Source organism: Dipteris shenzhenensis, chromosome 14, assembly GCF_047967505.1.
Source record: "Dipteris shenzhenensis isolate YYH24624 ecotype China chromosome 14, Dip_SZ_1.0, whole genome shotgun sequence".
In the NCBI taxonomy this organism is placed as follows: domain Eukaryota; kingdom Viridiplantae; phylum Streptophyta; class Polypodiopsida; order Gleicheniales; family Dipteridaceae; genus Dipteris; species Dipteris shenzhenensis.
Window position 1 is genome coordinate 6,306,274 of NC_141609.1, and position 12,923 is coordinate 6,319,196.

General features: G+C 42.8%; 1 protein-coding gene across 1 annotated transcript in view; it reads right to left on the reverse strand.

Annotated features, from left to right (window-relative positions):
* LOC147894120 (GTP-binding protein-like protein) overlaps positions 1-12,923 on the reverse strand; it is a 62,747-nt gene that overhangs the window by 42,375 nt on the left and 7,449 nt on the right. Inside the window, exons 2-4 of the mRNA XM_087384557.1 lie at positions 8,177-8,230; positions 7,319-7,492; positions 6,200-6,271 (exon numbers count right to left, since the gene is read on the reverse strand). Coding sequence (XP_087240683.1) covers positions 6,200-6,271; positions 7,319-7,492; positions 8,177-8,230 — 300 coding nt within the window. The remainder of the gene's footprint in view (positions 1-6,199; positions 6,272-7,318; positions 7,493-8,176; positions 8,231-12,923) is intronic.

The following is a 12,923-nucleotide window of genomic DNA, read 5'->3' on the forward strand; positions in this document are numbered from 1 at the left end:
AAGTATTGTGGGTGATGCCATTATGAAATACTTGAATTATTTAGTAGATGCATGTGATGACCATTTCTTAGCACGTTGGTACTATGACAGGTAGTCGTGAGTATTTTGGTGTATGCCATTGGGATGCTAAGTATTGAAGGTATTAGTATTTAATGTGCGATGCAATTATTTACTAATATGCTTTGGTTTCATGAGTTCAGGTGATGCTACGGAAGATGGCAATATTTAAGCTTGAAGGAACATTGACAAGTGTTGGCAAATATTGGCGAATATTTGAAGTATAAGGCGGTGTGCCTCACCTTGGTATATTTGGTCACAAGTATTAATGACCTTGGTGCAATTGTGGATTGCAAATGATAAAGGGCTCAAATACCTTTACATTTTTTTGGCTTATGATCTTGGAAGAGTGGTAACAAATCATTGTGGATTAATGATTATGCAAAGCTCATCTTGTTGAACGTCGGGGGTGCATTCTTCAGACCAAATGGCATGACAACGAACTCGTAATGAGCTCGCTCTATCCAAAAAGCCGTCTTTGGGATGTCGGCCGGACTTGGTAGTAGCCACTCTTGAGATCGATTTTTGAGAAAAAATTTGCACCATTGAGTCTTTCCAAGATATACTCAATGCGGGACATAGGGAACTTGTTACTGACTATAAGCTTGTTGAATGCTCTGTAGTCCACACATAATCGTGCGGACTTATCCTTCTTTGCCGCAAATTGAATGGGTGCAATGAATGGCGAAGATGACAATCTAATAAACCCTGTGTGCAATAACTGAGACAGTTGTTGCTCTAACTCCTCCTCCATAGACTTGGAAAGTGGGTAAGGAAATTTACTTGGAGCATGGTTGTAAGACCAATTAAGACATGACACGTTAGACACGCTTCAGACACGAGTGTCTAAAGTGTCTTAAGATAAGACACATAAGACACACCATTGTGGTTATAATAATAAATATTTAATTAATATATGTATACATATACAAATGTACAACTTGCTAGCATAGCTAGCTGCTAGATTCTAGAGGTACAATAAGCTACACTTAAACAATGCAAGAAGTAACAATGCACTTGTACAATGTAGTTAAGATTCAAGACTCGTCACTCAAGACTTAAAAGTTAAAGTTAAGACTCACGACTCAAGAGCTCGCAAGTTTTGAGTACTTCAAGGTTTAAACTGACAATTGAATCTTGTCACATGTGGCATGAATGAAATCTGCATCTCGATACATATAATTGAAAGGAAACTTTCGACTCTCAAGACTCAAATCTTTGAAGATTGATCCTAATCTGAATCTATGAGGGCAATGCCACTGCTAGATCCAAAGTCACCAACATCAATGATAGCATGGCTAAGTCAAACTCAATGTTTGTTGTTACTCCCCAACCACCTTTAAAAAAACCACACAAGAGTATCTAAAGGTGTCTTAAGGTAAGACACGTGTCTTAAGTGTCTTATCATAAGACACGAGTGTCTTAACAACCATGACTTGGAGGTGTGGAGTCCAGAAGCAGATCGATGCGATGGTCTTCCGGTCTGTTGGGAGGTAGCTGGGGTGGTAGATCATCCCGAAGCATGATGTCTTGGAACTCTTGAAGTAGATCCACCATGCTTGCCCCATCGGAGGAGCGGCTTGAACTGCAGTGATTTGGCACTTAACACAAACAAGTGCACACATGGCACCCTTGCGGACGGCACCACCTGCTTGAATATGAGATATTAACGGAATCCTTGGTATGCTCCGATCACCGCGTATCACAACGCGCTCAAGTAAACCTTCCACAACAGTGAAAGTGTCCTGCCGCCAATCAGACGTCGGTACATGCTCACCGAACCACTGAATCCCAAGGATCATGTCGCACCCCATCAAAGGTGTCAAAATAAAATCCCGCATAAGAATGGCCTTTTGAACTAAAAACGCAAAATGGATGGCCTTATGCGTGATGTGTCAAGCTCGTGAGGCATCCAAGTGCACCCCACTGTCTTGGCAAGCTAAGGGGAGATGGCATCTTCTGAACTCCCCATATCAAATAGGACAATCAACTGATGCCCATTAGCTGTGCCATACGCTCGAATAAGCACCTTCTTTTGGTCTGAGAGATCGCCCTCCTTACCTTGAAAGACCACTGTGGGGATAATGTTCAATGTAGGGAAGACAGCATTTGTAGCTAAGACTGGTGGCAGGGCTAGAAGAGCCAATACATTTGCGACGGAAGAAGTAGGTACTTTTGCAGCCTTTTCGACGAGCCACTTAGGACAATCCTTATTGCCGTGCCCAATGATGTGTTGGCAATGCAAGAAGCGATGTTCTTGGTAATACCGCTTCTGTTCGTGTAGATAGCCTTCCCATAATGCCCGCTTTAGCCTTTTCGTCTAGAGTCATCTTTGACTTGGACTCCTTTTGACTTGAAGCCTGGCCGTCTTTCTTTTGGCGCTGGTTGTCCTTCTTCTGATCCTTACCCACAGTGATGTTTGACTGCTGCGGGGCTTTGCGGTCCTTCTGGACCTGCTTAGGCTTTCCCCCGTTCAGCATCATCTCTTGATTCTGAGCGAGAGTCAACCCTTGCTCGTAATCGGGCAGGTCGAAGTTCCGGATGGTAAAAGGAATGTTAGTGTCCAATCCTCGAATGAATTGCTTTATCTTGTCGCTAACTGTTGCGCCAGAGCGATGACCTTGTTATTGTACATCGATAAGATGAGGGGCTGCTAGGTAGACTTTGTATTGCTCATCTTGAATCCACGCTAACGGAAAATTAGCTACGAACTGATGAATGAATTGAAGAATATCTGAATGGTCACACTTACCATCATACTTAACAAAATTTGGAGTGGACCAGGTGAGTGGTGTTACCTTTGTCAATGACAAAGCTGTGGCGGTGACTGCTGCTGCACTCAAACTTGCCTGCATAGTGGCTAACATCTGTTTGTGTTGGAGAAGCATTGCCTCTCGGTCTAGCTTTTGTTGCCTCTCTGCCTGGGCCAGCTCTGCGCGTCACAATGCCTCCTCATTCCTGCCTTCCTCGCGCATTACTAAGAGCAGTTTTTCAAACCCTGTGGTTCCTCTTTCTTCCAGTGGCTTTTCTGCTTCTTTTTCCTCCAGACGTCGTTTTGTTTGGTCCAACTGTCTTCTACTTTCTTCTAGCTTGGATGAATGTTTCAAGTTGCTGTAGGAGGACCCGATTCTACTCCAGAAAGTTCGCCATCACTTCTTGAGCACTTGGCGAAAGCGTATCTTTTTAGTAGTCTTTCTCCTCTTCATAGTCTTCAATGATGACTTCTTTTCCCGACCCTTCCATGGCGCTTGGTTGTGTGTCCTTTCCAGATCTCAACACAACCATACACTCGCGGTAGTCAAGCTGGATACAGACCAAAGCTCTGATACCAATGTAGCAATGCAACAGTAATCTGATCGTGTAATCACAGCAAGACTTTCTTTAAACCTTTGGCAAGGAATTAGCGTTATGCATCATAGAGAGAGAAAGGAGATAAGGATAGAGAGAGAAGGGAGTCGACAACTATGCTGAAGGTAGGAGGGGCTGAGTGAGGAATGAAGGCAAGGGCCTCCCCCTTAAATAGGAGGCTGGGGCTGAGCCAACCAGCCCCAAACTGGTCGCCTTTCAGTTGGCTGGTTTGGGCTGGCTTTGCAGGCCCTTTGCCCCATAAAAGGCCATCTACAGTGGGGTGCAGGGCAGCCTATAAAGGCAGCCCTTCCCCAGCCCATTCCTCTTCACATGCTCCAGCCTTGAGGGGGCCCAGAAGGGCTCCTATCCTAGCCTGAACCTATAGCTTGTGCCTGACTGTCCCTGGACAGGACAAGGGCTCACAAAGGGGTCACAGCATACGACAAAATCTCCTATTAGGGAACTATAACGCACTTGTTGATGTAGCCAGTGTGTCACATTGTACCTAAGGGCAAGGGTGCCTGTGACTGAGAGAGACTATGATTAGAGGAGGGGAAGTAGATTCATGGGAGTCTGTCAAGGACAATCCGCAACTGATTGACATTGCAAATACTAGTGAGTCATCTTGGTCAACTTGGGGGTTAATTGATTATGAATCCGGGCTGGTAATTTCCAAGGAATTGGCTCCCAGGAAAGGTATATACCTTTGTAAGACTAGAATAAGTCCAATCATACAAAATTAGAAATTTTGTTGTTCTAAAGATCAAAAATCTACAAAGGAAAAAAAAAAAAAAAAAAAAGAGAGAGAAAATGAAAGAGAAGAAAAAAGAGGTAAACAAAAACTTTTATGAAAAGCAAAAGGAAGACATACTAAGCAAGCAAAGCAACACTTATGTCGTCATCAGTGCCCAAGCATAAGCAGCTATACTGGCTCCCAGGAAAGGTATTTGATTGATAAACCAGCAATTTACTGATGATACTAATCGGACACCAAAGAAACACAACTCTAGACGGCTTCGATACTCTTGCAAAGCTTTTGGTTATTAATCATACCAAGACAGGGTGATGTTCTCTTCTCACCGATGACCAACCTCTTTTGGTTGCCCATGGATGCAAAAAGATGGAAAGAAAGAAAGACAGTTTATTATAGTCGTTGGAAGACCAAAGGGTCTATGAGATTGAACAATAAAAGTACAACAAAAACAGTGGAGCCACTAAAGCGGACATCCACAACCAAGACTAATACAAGTAGAGAAACCCTCAGAACAAAAGAAACAAGTAGACCGAAACCAAAAGAAGAACATGTAGAGAGATACATCACAATGTCTCTGCAAGCAGAAGCGGGTATACACAGCATTCATATCAGTTCACAAAAGAGGTATGGAAGATAACTACTCAGGAACCATTGGGAGCAGTCAGTGGAGAATAGAGAAAATAATCCGGTAGACGATGACTTGATTTACCTCTTGATAGGTGAGAAAGATAGATTAAGCCTCAAATATGTACTGAAACAGAGGCAATCTGTCCATATGGGGGCCCACACCTGCACACTATCTACATATTAGAGCATACCAACTCCTTTGGTCTCCCTTTGCCGGTAGCATCATAGACAAGGTCAAGGCCAACCAAGGTAGCTTGCTCTGCCTTGATGGGGTGGTGCTGAAGTTCTTGAATCTATCGAAGTACGCGGCCACATAAAAGGCTGCGTCAAGATGTAAGGGGATGTCTCCAAACTCTACTAGAAAGGTCTGATGTGCATCCGATTGTTTGATGTAGAGAAAAAAGCAACGTCCAGACTTTTGGGTATTCCAATTGGGGTTGAAGTGAAATCCACGTGGGCTTGGTTCCTAGATAGCTTCAAAAAAAAGCTTGAAAGGTGGAAAGGTTTCCAAGCCAATCTAGTTGGAAGGAAAATGGTTCTCAATCATTGTATACACCCTATAACCATTTTCTATTTGACTTGCTGCTCTCTCTATGAAAAACGACCTAATCAGCTCATCAAACTCTCTGGTGAGACACTTCAATAGAAAGATTTATCTTGTCACTTCATCAGATCCAAGGAAAGGGGGCTAGGAGTGGTTGATGTCAAAATGAATCACAAAAACTAGCTGCATCCTGGATCATAAAGGCTACCATTCACAAAGAGGAGAAGTGAGCTCAACTCCTTGTAAGAAATATAGATCAAGTCAAACCTGTGTGAGCCACCAAATGGAAGCACTTTTCTCGACTCTTAGCCCTGTGCCTTTCTAAATCTTGCTTCTCAAAGGGAAGGTCACTTGGAAGATTTGTTTGGACCATTTGAGAGTTACTTTTGGATGATAGGTGAGAATAAGTTCCTCCACCGAGAGTATTTGGATCTTTGTACATCAAATCTTTAAAGTTTAGAAGGTCAAAAATTTAAGTAATCTATGACACTCGTAACCTAATTAAGTTTACGAAGAATCATTGGACAAGTCTCAACAGAAATCTGGCATTGCATAAACTGAAATTCATAAACAAAACACCATAGTTTGTGTCCATAGGAATACCGAATTTATCATATTAACACAAATATCGATTTAGATTCTAGAGCACCTAGAACACCCCATAATAAACAATCACTGTGCTGTCTATGTGGTGCAGCCGCATATAGATACAAAGACTCCATGCAAAGATGCTGACTTACAGTACCTCGTACTACATCAGCAGATGCACAAAAGGAAGGAGAAATCAACTACATAATATATTAAATTTGTCCCTAAAAAACACTCTGCTTTCGTGTGGCCATTAAAGATCAACTCCACAAATAGGAAACCTGGATTTTGGCCCCTCGGTAGTTGATGACTCCTGGAATACAGGTCAAAGTTGTGAATTCGTATGATGCGACCTGCATATGAGATGTTGGTTATCCTGAGTCGCTCAACATACATTTAACGAGAAAATAAGTACATCAAATAAGCATGTAATACATCTTCCTTTTCAGAGTGTCACTCCCTAGGCTACATCTTTTGTGAGATGTTAGCTCAAGAGCAAAGAAATCAGATTGTGACACTGCCTTGAAATTTTCTGCAAGCTCAAATAACATATTAACTATGTCACTTTAACTCTAGTTTCACAGCAGCTGTGGCACAATCACATTTTTGCAATTTAAGATCCTACAAATCCAGCATATATTTTGGCCTGTCTTGAAAACTTAGTTTAGTTGTTATCTCAGCTCTTTTCCATGCCCAGGAATGTTTATAATGCAGCCCGCTACTTCCCTGTTTGGAGAGCAATTGTGCTAGTACCTCTTCATTTATCACAATGTGTAGGTGATAGAATGCAGCATCACGTTTACTTGTGCTTCATGAGCTATTTATTTACCTCATGCGGTTCATGAAAGCTTTAGTCACTGGAAATTTTAAGATGGCAACAAGTTAGACAGTAACGTAACTAAAACTGTTTCAATGCCTGCTTCCCGCCTAACATGGTGCTGCATGCATTTTCCCCATTTCATGCCCTTGTGTTTTCATAACTGTGGCATCAGTTCACCATATAATGCATTCCTTTTCAAATTAGGGCAAAAAACAAAAATCTGTCATTAGATGATTGTGATTCTTGCAAAATATTTCTTGCAATTACGGGACCTAATTCACCTTTTATTTTGAGCAGGCTACCATTCTTTTTAAAATTAAGGCAAGAAACGATAATTGTTATTTAAACAAGATCGTGATTCACTTGAAGAATATAGCTTACACTCTTAGACTTGGTAGATTATGCGGGAAGTAATGGCTCCAGTTGCCATAGGGAAAAAGTGATTCCCATCAGTATTTTATGGTTCCCCTTGCCAAGAGACTGATAAAAAATGCCCCTTAACGTCCTTGTAAAACGAGAAGGAATCTCTCAATCAAGTGAAGACAAAGGAAATGAAGCTTGTTTCAATCAATCTGCATACCTCTGAAAATGTGCCTGTAAGCTTGTTAAGAAGAGTGGATTTTCCAACAGAGGGAAAACCAACTAAACCAACCCTGGAATCCCCACTCTTTGTCACATCAAAACCCTCTCCTGTTCCACCACCACCTTTTGAGGGAGGTGCCAATATTTCCCTGCGTAATTTGGCAAGTTTTGCCTGAGGACAGCCACATTACACAGATTGTGAGTGTGAGAGATAACGACTTAACTTACAAGTTATACAAAAAGCCTTGAGCAGTAGCATTCATCACTCAAACAACTCGATGTGCCAAGATAAATCAGGACAGAAACTGTATTTTTCATCCTAATTAAAAACATCAATGTATTTCTTATTGGTAACAAACACCTTCTATCAAATAGTGCTCTTTTTCAGCACCATTGATTTTAAGAACGACATAAAAGCATAAATACTAATGAAAATGTTGAACCACCCAGACTAAGTTCCCATTTCCTTTTATGAGAGAGATTTTGTTGATGAAAAACCTTAAATGAAAGAAATTCTTTTCAGCATTCCAGTTAGCCCCCCCTAGTGCTAGGACTTATACTAGCTAGAATTTTGAGTAATATTGGAAGCAGACATCTTCAAAAAATGTAAAAGGCACAAGTGCTCTTTCAAATAAAGCACGGCTATCTCTTAACTAGTTCTGAAGCAAAACAACAAAAGAACCAGAGTGATGAATGCCTGACTAGACCCTTTTTGTCACCTCAGAGACATCACTTCGTTAATTAGCTTGCACACTGAAGAAATATCATACCAAGAAATTTAAAATGACTACCAGAGTTTTGGTCATAATCAAAATATCAAGAACGAAATGATGTAACAAAAGATTCTGCTTTGAACCTTTAATAGACCCAAATGATGAGCCGTCGCTTTGTTTTTTTGAGTCCTTGCCATCTGCAAAGGTAAACAGACACAGTCATTACTAAACATTACATTGACAAACCAGCTAACCTACAAAACCTCCAAGGTCTAGCCTGCGATGCCAAAATCACTCGATCGATTAATCTGCATTCCTCTAAGATCAAAGAAGTGCAATCAATAATCCCAAATTTCAAGAATTTTTTGTTAGCAATACCAGTGATAGTTAACTGGAAAAAACAGAGTGCTAATGAAACAGATCAAACACAACTCTGACAAAAGTGCGGCCATAACACACAGCTAAAAGTGAAACAGAAGTATCAATACTCCAGAACCAGCATATAAAAGAAATGAGGGGAGCAAGAACATTATGTCGAGCCACAAAACACAAGATGACCATCAGTCTAATGGCAGGGATAGGGAACTCAAAATATATATCATCGTGTCAAGTCAGGTAGTCCAGGTGTCATTTGCCTTCAGGCTGACTTTCAAGAAATCGGACTTAGAACTTTGAGCCAGGCAATCTTGAGCTGGATGGCCCAGTTGACAACACCGCAGGAGCTGTCCAAGAAGCCCTGAAACCTCCATCCTCTGTCGAAGCTTGCCCACGTCGAGGGTCTCGAGGTAGATCTCCTCCAGAAGGGATTGGACTCTCAACAACCAATCTGAGTCTTGGAACTACTCTTAATCCTTCAGTTTGAGGTGTGGAAGGGCTCGGGTGGTGATTCGAGTGAGCACTAGGCCTGATGGGCCTTGAGCTCTTAGCCAATGCAAAAGAGGACCAGCCTGTGCTGCTCACAACGTTCTTAAAGCCCCCTCCAGCCAACTGCAGGAACAAGGTTCACCCCCAAGGTCCTCTTAGGCTCATTCGGCAACTGTCCCGAGGTAGATCTACTGCAGAAGGGATTGGACTCTCAACAACCAATTTGAGTCTTGGAACTACTCTTAGTCCTTCCGTGCGAGGTGTGGAAGGGCTCGGGTAGTGATTCGAGTGAGCACTAGGCCTGACGGGCCTTGAGCTCTCAGCAAATGCAAAGAAGGACCAGCCCGTGCTGCTCACGACGTTCCTAAAACCCCCTCCAGCCGACTACAGGAACAAGGTTCACCCCCAAGCTCCTCTTAGGCTCGTTCGGCAGCTGTCCCCAGCAACAGCAAGAGCAGCAGCAGATTGTCTTACAAGACGCTCAGGTGTTGGACACGTGCTTCCCAGAGCAGTTTGAGTTTGGGCTGTCTTTTCGGCTGCCCGTGTTCCTCCTTACGTGTCCTTTGTACGAGGCTTCTAGCTCAGCTTTGGAGCCTCGCTTAGGACTGTGCGTTTCTACTCAACCTCCCTTTTTCTGTGCTTTTTTGGGCAGCCCCATAGGACTTGTGCAATCCCTTGCCTAAGCTCTTGGCCGTCTCTTTTTACTTCTTCCCCTTTCTGTTTTCTCTCAGTGCTGGGTTTCTTGTTTGACCTTAAAGATCAAAAGTTTGGTGACTTACTCTAGCAAGAAGGGCTCTAATGGCAGCACCTTCACTCCCCAAGCCATCAAGGTTTTGCTATCTCCTCAGGACAAACATCAGGTGACGTTAGCAGTTCAATCTCTCAAAGTGGTGGGCAGAATTGTGGGGCTCACACCTTCAAAGAGACAAATAGGGATTGGTTGCATGCAAGTCTAACATTAGAATGGGAGCATATTCAGGAGGTCACCATCTACAGCAGAGGGGTTTTCCTTTTCCAGTTGAGATTACCTGACACCATCCTGCCCCTTGTGAAGCAAAGCCCTGTCATGACAAGAGCAATGATTATTTAGTTAATTAATAGTCATTAGAATCTTATTGTTGTTAGGCGCCAATTTGATGGTGCGGTTATATGTTCGTATTTATGATCGATCAAGATGTGTAAATAGTACCGCAAAACTATGAAACATTGGCCAATGATTAGTAATAAAGATGTGCACACCCGTGTCTAGGTCCTAGGGGCAATAGGAAAGGGAAGGGTGCATTAGAGTGCATTGAATGGTAGGTGCATTGGCCAATGATTAGTAATAAAGATGTGCACACACGTGTCTAGGTCCTAGGGGCAATAGGAAAGGGAAGGGTGCATTAGAGTGCATTGAATGGTAGGTGCATGAGGTCATAGGATAAGGGTAGGTGTAAATAGAAAGATGGAACTTGAGTGATCTCAAGGGACATTAATGAAAGGGTATCACCTTCATTGTGAAACTCACGTACCACTCTCTCTATCACATTGCATTCATCCGCCTTCTCTCTCCCACCTTGCATGTAGGTCGAAATAGAAACAAGTACTCTCACACGGGCTCTCTTCCCGATTGGAGGGCCAATTGGCATTCAAATTCTACATGCATTGCATAAATTTGCATTCTTGAAAAGTCTGGTTCTTCACATTTGGTATCAGAGCAGTGATAGTCCACGATCGGGACAAGAGGAGAGCAAGGGAGTAGCGCGGGGGCGGGTACAGGTCACTGTGCACAAAGGCAAATAGCGGGCGACACGCGGAAACAAGAAGCAACAATCTGGGAGTGCAAAATTGCGAAATTGAGCGGTGTAACTTTCTTTGGTACGCGTTTGCTGCGAACAGTGTTTTCTATACACACATGCACCCTTAAAATATTTAAACCGTGAGGAAAAGAGACGCCCCCGTTCTCCCAAACGGAAAGCCGGATCACGACAAGATTTTAGGGGGGTGATCCACCCAGCAAGTTCCCCCTATAACGGTATCTAGAGCTCCAATCCACTCAAAATAAGTAGCCCAAACGGAGTGTACCATTTTACAGCAGAAATGCAAGAAGAAAAGCATAAAAGAGAGGGAAGAAGAGGTCATTTGAAGAGGTTTTTGGACACAAGTGAAGCGGAAGTCGGATAAGTACCACCACCTCTACGACACTTGACTTTTGCTGTAAAATAAACCCTTTTTTTGAAATTACAGCAAATCATTTTCTCTCTTGTATTACTAAAAGGAAAGAATGGAGAGGGAAGGGAGATATAACAATGAACTTATTCCTTTTCCTTCATTACCCGAAGGAGAGAGAGAAAGAACACCTTCACCCCCTCCTGAAGAGGATGGATTAGGTGAGAGTTACACACATCTTGAGTATGATAACCCACAAATACATTTACAGCAGTCTCTCCTTCAAGAACCTCTTGATAGGGAGTTCTCCTTTCGTAATGAAAGAAGAAATGAGACCAGCCAATAACAAGGTGATGAGTTTACGCCTGAAACCCAGCACACATGGATTATAATCCAAGTGCAAGAGGAAGAGAGGAGACTCCTGTTGATAAGCTGATTTTCCAGCTTAGCAATATGATTGAGCAGTCCCTTATGACAAGATTAGGGACTAAGAGGACTTTAAACTTTGGGAATGAAGAGTTGAGTACCCTTTCTAAGAGATCCAAATTCCAACTGCCAGAGAGAATCGAGTTCCCCAAATATGATGAGGCAAGGGAGGCTGACAAAATCCTCAATTGAATTCGCCATTTTGAGCTATACTTTGCCCATCAAGACAAGACTGAGCAAGAGAATCTTGCTCTTGCCACATTGCATTTGCAAAAGGATGCTCTAATGTGTGGTCTTTGTCACAAACAGGAAAAGAGCCTATTCATGAATGGGCTAAGTTTGTGGAGCAATTGAAAGCCACTTTCATGCCACCGAGGCATGAAGAGAACCTAACCTTTCATTGGGAGACGTTTAGGCAGTTCGCCAATGAGAGTAATGCAGATTTTACAGCCAGGTTTTAGAAACTCTCTCTAGAGTTACCCGAAAAGAGTGAGGAAGATAGGAGAAAGAAGTATTTAGCAGCCTTAAGCCCAAAAGTAAGATACAAGGTTGAAATATTTAACCCGACCACGCTTAAGGACCTCACTAAGCTGGCTAGCCGAGAGGAAATTGAATCCTCATAAACCCTTCAATAAGGAGGGTGGGTCAACATCTAAGACCAACAACATACCCACTTTTAGGAAACCAAACCGATTTCAGAATAATAAAGGGAAGGGTAAAGCTCTTGTAAGGAATGTGAACAGCCAATCACAACCTGGATGGGTGCCATTTCCTTCTATGACGAACGAAGAGAAGAAGAAGTTGATTAACGAAGGAAAATGTTTCAGGTGCATAAATGTCCCGTTCTCTTGGCTAAAATTGCCAAGACGAATTCAATAAAAGGGAAAGCCAAGGCATCCAAGCAGGAGGGTGAGGCTTCTACCTTGTCACCCTCGAAATCTACCATGACTATTGAGCCAATAGTGAATGCTGTCCATTCAGCCAATACCTTTGGGCCTCAATATCTTTTTAAGGTGTATGGATTCGGGAACGGACAGAGATGTAGCATGCAACGGTAATCTGATCGTGTAATTCACAGCAAGACCTTCTATAAACCTTTAGCGAGGAATTAGCATTGTTTACCATAGAGAGAGAGAGGAGATGAGGGTAGAGAGAGAGTAGAGTCGACAACCGAATGGGTCCCTGTACCCATTGAGGGGCCCCTCCCCCAACCAGGGGAGAATTTGCTTTATACTTGGAGAACTGAGAAATACAAAGAACACTCTTCATGAGAGCACAGAAACGCACTTCTGAAGAGCTCACTGTGCACACGTATAGCAGACCCAAAGACCTAAGAGGCAACGCCGACCAATACAGAGACCTTAATGCTGTCCACACTGACAATGTAGGACGCTTCTACAAGGCAAGGGAGAGGCTTGTGCTGTCCACCGGAATGCAGGGTTACTACATGAG